This window comes from Cardiocondyla obscurior, linkage group LG20, assembly GCF_019399895.1.
Source record: "Cardiocondyla obscurior isolate alpha-2009 linkage group LG20, Cobs3.1, whole genome shotgun sequence".
In the NCBI taxonomy this organism is placed as follows: domain Eukaryota; kingdom Metazoa; phylum Arthropoda; class Insecta; order Hymenoptera; family Formicidae; genus Cardiocondyla; species Cardiocondyla obscurior.
This window is the reverse complement of record NC_091883.1, coordinates 3650791-3662308: the sequence shown is the minus strand read 5'-3', so window position 1 is coordinate 3662308 and position 11518 is coordinate 3650791. Positions and strand designations below refer to the sequence as shown.

General features: G+C 33.2%; 2 protein-coding genes across 5 annotated transcripts; one reads left to right on the top strand and one right to left on the bottom strand.

The window, feature by feature from the left end:
• Positions 1-191: 191 nt before the first annotated feature.
• Positions 192-2307, bottom strand: Xxylt (Xyloside xylosyltransferase). 3 transcript variants are annotated; one of them, XM_070669989.1, is made up of 4 exons: positions 2052-2307; positions 1414-1855; positions 811-1284; positions 192-698 (listed from the first exon to the last, which is right to left on the bottom strand). In XM_070669989.1, exons 2-4 carry the CDS (start codon positions 1831-1833, stop codon positions 492-494), a joined length of 1101 nt encoding a protein of 366 aa, XP_070526090.1. In that variant the 5' UTR covers positions 1834-1855; positions 2052-2307; the 3' UTR covers positions 192-491. The 3 variants fall into 3 exon arrangements, with proteins under 3 accessions (XP_070526090.1, XP_070526091.1, XP_070526089.1); XM_070669990.1 differs by having other exon boundaries at positions 2122-2307; XM_070669988.1 differs by having other exon boundaries at positions 2020-2291.
• Positions 2308-2414: 107 nt separating this feature from the next.
• LOC139110304 (golgin subfamily A member 1) lies at positions 2415-10763 on the top strand. 2 transcript variants are annotated; one of them, XM_070669960.1, is made up of 8 exons: positions 2415-2899; positions 3263-3656; positions 3754-3842; positions 3970-4098; positions 6167-6694; positions 8134-8661; positions 8798-9028; positions 9157-10763. In XM_070669960.1, exons 1-8 carry the CDS (start codon positions 2789-2791, stop codon positions 9310-9312), a joined length of 2166 nt encoding a protein of 721 aa, XP_070526061.1. In that variant the 5' UTR covers positions 2415-2788; the 3' UTR covers positions 9313-10763. The 2 variants fall into 2 exon arrangements, with proteins under 2 accessions (XP_070526061.1, XP_070526062.1); XM_070669961.1 differs by lacking the exon at positions 6167-6694.
• Positions 10764-11518: the final 755 nt, after the last annotated feature.

Below are 11518 nucleotides of genomic sequence, written 5' to 3'. Positions count from 1 at the left end.
CAAATTACCAAATTTTAAGCATAGAAAACTTTATTTATAAGGCGCATTGGATGAAATGCTCAAACATAATCGATTTATTTTTAATAAACATTTGCCAAGATCAAAAGCGCTAAAGAATCAACCACGATTCTTCTTTGTTTGTAGATTGTGCAATAGAGATTAGACAACATAATTATATAACAAAAGATATGTAATGATCTACTTATCTATATATTTGCTGCCCTTTAAAAAAGTTACTACATATCAAATCTAATACAGCATGAAAAAGAGGAAAATAATTTTCCTATTTTCTTCATTATTATCTTTAGAATCAAAATTTTCTGCATTTTTACAAATTATGTAAAAAAAAAGAAACTTATATTTTGCTTATAATTCCTTACTGTCTTAAGATCGTGACATTTCTGTCTTTTAGCACCATTTTCCTTATATCTAAAAAATTTAGGGCGTTCTTTATATTTCATATTTAGTATGATGCTAAAAATAATGGATTATTAATCATTAGGTATAGGAGTATTGCAATTTCCGTGCCATAACTTGATCTCTGAATGGCACTCTGAATAATTAGCAAATATATCCGCATAACCGCGGTCACGCCACCAGGTACAAAGTTGTCTGTTCCAACCACAATCAACCATATGAATTAATTCTGGTCTTTCCATGCCCAGAAGTGTATAAAAATCTTGATCACCTAAATGACCCTGTAACAAAAAAAATAAATTATCAATTCTGATTAATTAACATTAGTAAAATATCGAGTGCCCTATAATTTTTGAATATATATTTTTTTTTATTATTAATATTCTAATTTACCTTAAAATGATATTTCTCTGTCATAGCTTTCACGTTATCTTTATTAACAATTTCATTGTATAAACGTGATTCTCGTAATCTTTCCAAATTAAAAAGTATCATTCCACTGTTAAAGCCAGGATACCCGCCTTTATGTCGAGGTTCACCGAACATTGTCATTGGATGTTTATTACGATATAAGTACAAAACATGTCGATAAACTGGAGTGAGCTCTGGAGCTAAGCCAAACAAAGCTTCCTTTCCAAATTTATTAAATTCTTCGAACAAATCCTTTACGTCTCTACGGAATTTCATATCTGCATCAAACATTGCAGCGAGTTTTTGATAACTAGGTGCAATTCTGTGTAAACCTAGCGAAATAAAAAACAGTGCATCGGAATAATATGTCCCTGGTTTGCTGCTAAAATGCGGCGACATGACCGACACGATATCTTCCAATTGTTCAGCTAATTGGTGTACATTGTAATAAAATACCTGAAAATAAAATAAAGACCCTTTAATTATGCTTAAAGTTTAGATTAAATAAAAAATATTTTGCAATATTTTTACAATTTTTAATGTTTTAGCATTTTAATTTATAAAAATCAAGATACAAGAACATACTTTCATAAATTTTCCGGTGTTGACCATAACATTTTGAATTACAATTGCAGCTATGTCGCGACTATCGTCATCGCTTATCACATGAAAGGCAATATCTACAGAGGCGAATCTAAGCAAGGAGTTCGTGAAAATTTGGAATTTGCGTCTCATTGGAGAGTTTGAGGCAACCTTGGTAAAAATGCACCATACATTGTAATAATTTGTTCGATTTTGCGGGATAATATTCGTCGTTGACGACAAATAATTGACGGAATAAGCGGTTGCTGCTGAGGCAGTCGTAAGATTTGCCAAATTTGCATTTCTGTTTTGTAGATTGAAGACAAGCCAGTGTCTTCCATTGGATGTTTGATAGCAATATAAGGCAATCAAGAGTAACACGAAGATGGTAAACCTCAGCAGCACCTTGCGTAACAAGGGCATTTAACTTTTATCTCTTATTCTCCTAAAAAGAGACAAAACAAGCTTCAATAATCCACAGAAAGAAATAAATGCTTATAATATAAATAGAAAAAAATATTCCGATTAAAAGAAACAATTTAATTTTACATTTGTTTAATTCGAACATTAATTTCAGATTACAGGAATCGAAAAGAAATTAATAATTACATGAACATGATCAACAGCTGATTTTTTGTTACCGCAGCATCCCATCGTTTAGTTTAGATCTCCCATCGAGCAATAGCGCGAGAATATTTTCTATTACTGTACCGGACTGCATTAGAAGTCTCTCCTACTCGTTCGCTGCATTTGAAATATGTACTTATTTCATTTTTAATCTCCGTACTCCGTTTCGTTACTCCGTACTCCGTTTTCTTTCACAAGCAGCGAGACTTGCTCTTTGTTGGTGAACTCCGCTGCATCGGCTGCACCAATTCGGAGTGCTCTCATTGGCTCTCCTTTTTTCCAATGCGCGCCTGCACGGAGAGGAGCACAAACTGTAGAACAGTGCAGCAAGCTCGCGAAGTTACTGCCGTGCCATCTTATGGATTTGTCAGGCCCGTGATTCATGGCCATTACGTCATTAGAGCACTATGATAGCGACGATAGCTGTCAGAGTCAACATGATCGCGTCTACTGTTGCAAGTATTGAAAATTATTGTTCATAATGTGCGCGAGGAGCTCGCAAGTAACGGTTCCGTGAGACGACGTGCTCCGCCGATGAAACCGACGACCGTGGCCTCGCGGCGAGAATTCAGGCTGTTGCACGCTATGGATTTCTCGTTCCTCGGTGTCCGTTAAATTCGGCCGACTGTACGTCTCGGAGAGGGAGGTACAGCGTCGTTTGCGTCGGATCGTTATACCGGTTGACGAGCGGTGGTGACCGCTGCTGCATTCGCCGTCGTGTGTCAACCTCGGCAGTCGCCACGGTTGCATTATGTTCACCACTTTGAAAAACAAGATACGCGAGGAGATCGGCAGTGACGTGTCCACCGTCGTTAAGAATGCTGGAAGTATACGCGGCATTAATTCCAGACACGTGTCCCAGGTAAACATCACGTCATTAATTATCGGCGCACGCCTCGAGCTTTGTTAATTAACTGATGTTTTTTCACTTTGTAAAACAGTTTTCGGAATATGTTACGGCTTACGCGAACGTAGGCACTGCTATAGATTTTTTTATCCTTATCTAGATCACTGTGTGAATCCAAATGCATTAATAATTTATTTAAATTTTAAAATTTATTTAAATATACGTAGTCTTATGACTCTAGAGTTCCTCTTTATAGGTTATAATTGTATATGAGGATTTAATACTGTTCTCTTTTTCTTTCCCCATTTTTTTGTTTGTGTAAATAAAATAGCTTTCATATTATATGTTCTTAATATTTAACACTTGTTTCCATTGCAGATAGGCTCTATGAGCAGTATTAGTGATTCTCAAGTATCATTAGATGGCTTGAAAGAGGATAACCCAGCATCTCCTTTACCACCTGTTTCACCAAAGAGAGAAAATAGTTTTGAACTTAAGTTCAATGATGGAATGCAACTATCTGTCAAAGATTTAAAGAGGCTTGAAAGTAGGGAAGATGAATGGAGAAAACGCCTGGCAAAAAAGGAGGCAGAGATCTTGAAGAAGATGGAAAAGAAGGAGGAAGAATGGAAGGTTAAACTTTTTGAAAAGGAAAAAGAATGGAAAAAGGTTGTGGAGAAACAGGAGAAGGAAAAACGCCGATTAGAAGAGGATATAAAAAAAATTGAAATGGCAAAAGAATCACTGGAATATGCTCTCCAAAATGCAGAAGGTATTTTAAGTGATTTGATTTTTAAAATATAATGTGCTTAATCTTTATATTTAGATTTATTTTGTTAAACCACTGAATATTATGTTATTATTTCCAGAATATAAGAAGAAATTGTATAGTTTTCAAGAAGATGCAGAACAACTGGAAGGTTTTCAGACACAGGAAATGGCAAAAGTTAAACATCTTGTACGTTTTATATGAAATATTAATTGATATGCAAAATTATTATTACATATACTTGTAATTAATTTATTTAACGCTGTATATTATCATATTAATTAAAGTAGACTTACAGTTATATATTTTTTTCTAGTTGCTGGCTAAAGAACAGGAGGTAGAAGAAAAAACGCATCATTTAAAAAGTGCTACAGCAGAAATAGAAAATCTAAAAGCAGAAGTTTCCCGACTTAGGCGATACGAAGACGAGCTGAACAATGTGCAAGTGAGTAGATCAATTTTTAACTTACTCTAATTTTAATTAATTATATACTTTTTATTAATTATTTAGCTATATAATTTCTTAATTCTTTTGTTTTAAATAATTATAATTTAATTATTATTTGATACTTTGTTAATTACATAATATTATTTAAACAATTATTATAGACGTTTATGTGATTATGTATGGTATATTTAAACTATATTTCTATTACAGTAATGATCTAATTAGAGAAAACTTTTTAATTTCTTGATTGCATATAAATTAAATGGTATTCTCTGCTTAGAAAAAAGAATTAATTTTCTTATACATACATATACACATAATTATTTTTTTAATACAATCTGACAAGCAACAAGATCTATTTTATGCGATCTTCATTTAATTCAAGTTAATGGCTGTACAAGGACAGAATGTCCTTTAATAAATTTACGAAAATAAGAGTACATTTTTTTGTACTCGGAAAACGCTTAAGGGGAATACAAATGGTAAAAAAATATACGGTTGACCTCGCTGCGTGTGAAGGCGCGAGACACGACTTCTTAATATCATTATCCTTGATTTTTATATAGGATAATTTTTATTGATTTATAATTAAAACCTTTCGTACTCATATATATCGCGCGCAATTATACCTCAGCATTGCTATATAACGTTTTACTGGTATTTTATTTTGTTAGGATTGATTTAAACTGCGTAAATTATTCTTTACAATTAAATGGAAAAAAACAAAAGTGATTACACAAGTGGTCGTTGATAGATGCTTAGAATTTACGCATTTCTCAAGCACGCTTATTTCAAAAGGGACTTGTATTAATGTTTTTAATGAATATTACGTCGCTTTTTGTTTTGTCACAGTTTGCCATTTTTTTTTCTCTGCACCTTTTTTTTTTTTATCGACACGCCGCTCAAAATGTGAATTCGTAACATATATGCATATTAGATATATGTGACTTGCTGTAGTGAAATCCATTCAGATTAAAACTGTGTGAGTTCCATAACTCTTAAATATAATCAAGGCCTCTTTTTTGTGGTATTGTGACTTATTTTTCTCTTATTGCGATACGTTATATGGTCTTGATTGGAAAATTGTCAAATTAATTGTTTAAATATTTTGCTGATATGCTATTTTTATGCATTATTATGAGGAAGAGAAATGGTTTCTTCTTGATTCAAAGCAATGGGTATTTTTGCGCAAGCAAGTCAATCTCATTCTTTGATATCCGTGAATATCTTGTGTACACTCAGAGTATCGCTAGGCACAATGGCTGACGTTCTCTTAGAGTTATGGAACAACAACGTTGCTAAAAGTGATACTGAAAGTTCCGTGAACGCAACGCACGCATGAAGATTGGAAAACTTTGGTAAACAAGAACGTCGGAAATCAGAGTTAGGCGGGTGTTTCCGCTAATTCGCTGCTACTTCCGCTGATGCTAGAGGTATGTTTTCAAAGCTTTGCCGCTTTCCATTACACTAGAATGATTGATCAACAGCCTTCATGCTTATGCCCGCTTTAATATAAAGAAAATGTATTCGAATACAAATTCTTCTAAAAAAGAAAAGACTGTTGCATAAAAATTAAAAAAGAAAGAGACAATTTTGTCTCATGCACATTATTATACATTTAACTGCGGCACTTTCAGATACAAGATTTTATTTTAATTTTCTTATTTATAATTTGTTTAATGTTTTATAATTTTTATTTTATTTTAACTGCATTATTTGTCTTCATTTAGTTTTATTGCTTTATATGTGCGAGAAATGCGAAAAGATTTTTAATTTTTAACTTCCATTTGAGTCGTCTCAATTTTAATTTAAAAAAAATAATAATGAAACTATTGATGCTTAGCAAGCGAGCGCGTTTCATTTCATAAATGTTGTTCCTTGTTCATCTTTTCGTATTTCTATTTCGCCTTGGGTGATCTATTTTCGTACTATTAGTTAACAACCATGTGAAGCTTGTGTTTTATTACTTTGACAAAACTTGCCGAAAGAGAGCTTAGTTAAAAAATTAATTTAAGTAAAATTCTGATAAAATATAGTGACTAACGTTAGGTAACTGCATTTTCAGGATGAAATGGAAACGATGCGTCATTCCACTCAACGGGAGAGATCACAGCTGTCTTGTCAATTAGCGCAAACTGAAGAGGAGGTACGTCATCTGAAAGATAAAGTGTTTGTGTTGGAACAAAGAATTGCTCTCGAAACAAACGATCAATTAACAGTCGATGAAAGAATAGCCGATCTAATGCGCGAGAGAACGTTGTTGGAAAGAAAGCTCGAAGAGGCGCATCTTCATCTTTCCGATATAAAGACCAGCTGGTCGGGAAAGATTTCCAGCCTCGAGACGCAGGTTGGCAGGCTCAGCAGGCAAGCCGGCGAGGAGGGACTGGAACGCAGACGAGTCGAGCAAGAGAAAGAGAAACTTAGAGAGAGAATCAAACAATTAGAAGCCGAAATAGAAGTGAACAATGTTGTCTTAGCGACGAAAGACGCTAAACTTTTGCGTATGACGGAAGACATCGATGAGATGGCTATGGAACTAAAAGAGCTCCGGGCCAGCGTCGATGATGAGGTCGATGAATTTAAACGGCAAATTGTGAGTTACCGCGATATGTAGTAACGACACCAAGCAAGAGTGCATGAATTAGAATGTTCTTTTTTTTTTTTTTTTTTTTTTTTTTACCAAAAACTTTCCAATTACAATTTCGTAAAAAGGTATTCTTTTTTGGAGGTAGACAGAGAGATACCGTCAAGCAAATAATCACGATACTGAATTGTTTGTAATATACGAAACTCGCTCTTGGCCTGCAAAATGCAATTCGTTTTCATTATTATTACCACATCAAGATCTATTTTAATTATAGCATATAACTTTTTATTCTAATCAAGAACCATATATATATAAATCATATTTTTTTCTTACTATTTTGTTACATTTTTATCTTTAGTATACATTATCGGTTATTTTATTAAATTTTATAAGTTAATAAATACTGTTTTCTTTTAGAAGAGACATGTATTTATGCAGTTTTCTGCCATATATTTTTCTCGTCAAAAGTTTGTTTAACATTCCATATTTTTTTAAGTTTATGCTCAATCGCAGCCACCAAATGTAATGATCTAGTTATTTAGTATATATACAAATGTTTTATTTTAAGTGATAGATTGTGTTGAAAATGAATCATTTATATAAAATTATTGTTCTGAAAAATTTATAGAATTATAAATTATGTTAATGTATTATTGCATGCTATTCTGAAGTTTAATGCTTCCTGCTTGATACACATTTTTTTTTTTTATATTTTATGAGCACGTGCTTTGATTAATTCCTTTATTTTTGTTCTTATGATATCGTTATTTAAAGCATGTTAAAAATTATTTAGATACGTTTTAGGAAGTACAATAAGAACTGTATAAATCGTTTACACATACCTATCAATATCAAAGACAATATGTTTCTCTCTGTATATTGTTATGTTCAGAGAGAAAGTGGGAGAGGGAGAAAGAAAGAAAGAGAAGGAAAGAAGAGAGGAAAGAGAGTATGGGCGCGTACATGCAAACTATGTACATTTTATTTGATGAAATAAAAAAGGGAACAAATATATTTTACTCCTTTTCTCCTACATTTTATTTTTTTTCTTCCCGAATAATCCTAGCATAATTCCACAATATTTAAAAGAATGTTCTTTTTTCATTTTTAGACTCAACAAATTTATACTTGTACTAACACATACACGCGTTACGTGCACATGTTAACACATATCTGCATATATTTGATTAAGAGAATTTATTATTGTAACATTTTCTTTCGATATAAAATATTATTTGAATTGTATTAATAATATATAATTCTTTATATACTTTTAGTTGAAAAGCCAACTAATTTGGCATATATAAGATACAAATATTGCATAAGCAATTTAAGAATTATATAAAAAAAAATTATTATTGTAGTTGGAATATGACTACAAAATATAAGTTGCATTTAATGTGAATTAAATTAATTCTTTGCATTTGTCATTTTTCTTTTTTTAGAAATCCTCTTCACAAGAAATTACTCATCTGAAATCGGATCTTGAAAATGCGACAAGTAAATTAGTTGCTGCCACTAACGAGCTAACAAGTCTTCGAATGTCCTTGGAAAAGGAACAGTCAAGTAATTCCACTTTACGTCTAGAGCTATTGAATTTACGAGAACTTCTCAAATCGGAGCGAGCAGCAGTGACAGAGTTGCGAATTTCTTTCGAAAAAGAAAAAGACGAGAAGGACGCTGCTTTATTAAGAAATGCTCAGATGTCCCAAGACATAGAAATTGTGAAGCAGGAAAATCGGCAGCACAAAATTGAAAACATGGAACTGCAGAACAAGGTGGATTATTTGGAGGAAGATCTAATAAGTAAGAAGAAAGAAGCAGATCAAGTAATAGTTAAATTAAAGGACTTTGAACAGAAAACTGGAAAATTAGAAGAAGCTGAACGTACGAGAGAAAAATTGGAAGGGAATGAAAAACAACTAAAAAGCAGCTTGTTAGATCTAGAAGAACAACTAAATGAAAAGAATAAGGTAATTTACTCGTAAATTAATTTTTAATTATTTCACTCTGGTAGTATTTATTAAATCTATTATCTGAAATATATTTAAGTGAACTTTTTAAACAATTAATATGATTCAATTACAACAAAAATCTTTTTTTTTGCAGACAATCAAAGTTTTACAACAACGTTTAACTGACATGAAGAAAACTCTTCAACGTGAGTTAAAAATTCCATCTTCTTCGTTGGATAGCGATGTTGAAGCTTCTGCTGCTATTCTCAATCCAAGTTCATCCAAAACTGTCACTGCCAGACATAGTAATTCCAGGGAGGATGATGTTAATTTTAAATATTTAAAACATGTTCTTATAAAATTTCTTACTAGCAGAGAATATGAGGTAACTATATATATTATATTTATTCTGGCTTATGCATTTTTTTAAATGTAATTATAAAAATTTAATGACGAAAGTAAAGCTTAGTAAAAATCGAAACTGTAACTGTACGATACATTATTTCTTTACAGGCTCTTCATTTAACAAGAGCAGTGGCAACGTTATTACACTTCTCACCAGAAGAGGAACGTCTACTTCAGGAAACTTTAGAATGGAAAATGTCGTGGTTCGGTACCAGGCCTAACTTAGGCTTTGGACAAACTGCCAAAGCAATACCACCCAGCTGATAATTACAAGATGTTTCGTAAAATACGAAACGTGTTAGAGTAAAAACTTTGTGCTAAGTCTAGTTGATTTATATACAGAGATAGTCAACTGATCCAAAGGAGAATTAGAAAAGTTATATAAAGAATCGTAAATGGCGAATTTTACATAAACATCGTAAATTAATTGTGACATGCTCAAAAATCACAACAAAATCTTATCGCGATAAAGAACGACATTGTGAAATTTGATGATGTCTTATAAATATATTGACTATTATTTACATTGAAAATTATTAAATCATTTCAGAGACTTAATTGTGCAGTTTTAAATATCGTTGAAGTGCAATTTAAAGTGTTTGACCAGACATTGATGGACGATATCCGACGTTTTATACACGTCTGGATCACGATATATACCATTTTTTATATGAAACTGATTCATTTGTAATATACCGTTTTTGTTAAGATAACTTATGTGCGTAAAATCAATTTGTTATAAAAAAAAAAGATGTAATATGAATATATTAATCGAAATAAAAGAATTTTTAATTTCTGTAAATCTATAAACTCACGCAGAGAATAAACTTGCAAAAGATTATCTTTATTAAATTAAAAAAATATTTGAAAATACAATTAAAATCTACAGTAGCCAATAAAGGACTTGTTAAGTTAATTGAAGATTCTTTTAATGATAAAACATATGTTTATATTATTTTATTAAATATTTAAAAGGCAATTTTTATAGCGGACTTAAAAATTTTTATCGACAAGAGTTGTCGATGTCAGTAGTCAGACTTTTTGACCACGTCATACAATGCGTATTCTCTTAAGAGATAAATGTTATCACGTTTATCGAAAAAAAAAAAATAATTTTCAGATAACGTAATTACGACATACTGGCCGTAGTGATAGCACCGGTGACATGAGTCGCATTCAATTGGGTTTTTGTTTACATGACATTTATGTGCTATGTCATCGAATTTACTTTTGACCAGTCAGAATTCATTGAAATTAACACTCATATAATTTTACTGAATTCATAAACGTAAAAGTAATCGGCATATTTTTGTAACGTGATCAGCATTCTTTTCTCCTCCCGTACGATGCAAATAGGAGAACTTTTGAAAGTTAATCTTGCCGAAGGTTGCATATAATTTCGAGAATTCTCGCAATTTAATTCATCCGATATCGTTTGCATCATAGTGTTTCGCAATCAACAAGTTTCTTACGGACCGTGCTGGAACGAAATGATGATAATTATATGTACGTATGTAGAAGAGATTGCTGTGCGTGCGTGTGTGCGTGAGTGCGTGCACACACGCACATGTGATTCGTACTTATATAATATATACTACAATAGATCCGCGTAAGATAGTGTGGGCGCATTGCAAACTTTGTGCTAACAGAATGTGCTAGTCACTCCGTTAATAACGAGACTCGTATCGTATATGAAAATAAAGTATGTTGCATAATCGCGGTTTCCAGATTTGTCATACAATCTTCAAAAATAGAAGTAAGAGCGAAAATATTGAATAAGGAATATAGATTTTCATTCAACGTACGATAATTATATCAATCACGACGAAACGTTTCATGTAAAAGTGCTCGCGAGTATTGTTCGTCCGAGCACTTTATTAATTTTTCGCAAGGATGTAATAGTGATCGAAATAAATGAAACGGAAAGCGTGGCCGGCAATAGAGCGGGAAGCTTATCGGGTTTACTCGAAACTGGCGTGAAGAGGAAAAATGCATCTCTGAAAACGACATAGGTATTTCGATATATGTACATATATATATATATGACGCATTTCGAAGACCGCATTGGCATGGTGCCAGTTCCCGCGCGGAAAAATTGCGGTTGTTAAAATAACGAGGCCGAGTTCGTCGATGCGGATCCCGCGGACGGCGCGCTCGATGCGACGTGAACATATGTATATGTGCGACTATAGCCGCGGGACGCAGCTCAGACGCAGTGGCGGCACCGCGCTCTAGCAATTTTTGCGATATCCTTCGGGCTGCTTTCGCGACGCGGATCAAAATGATCTGTGGCTGTGGTTGGGTAAGAAATCGTACTCCTCGCTCCGATTGGGTCCGGAGAAGCTCGCCAGCTGGGGCGAGCAGTATGAATTTATCCGACTACAGTCAGGGGTCGGGGTGCACTCGTTTATGCAGCAGTTAGCGCAATTTCTGCAGCAGGGTTCGGACTGTTCGGAGGTCGTCTTTTTCC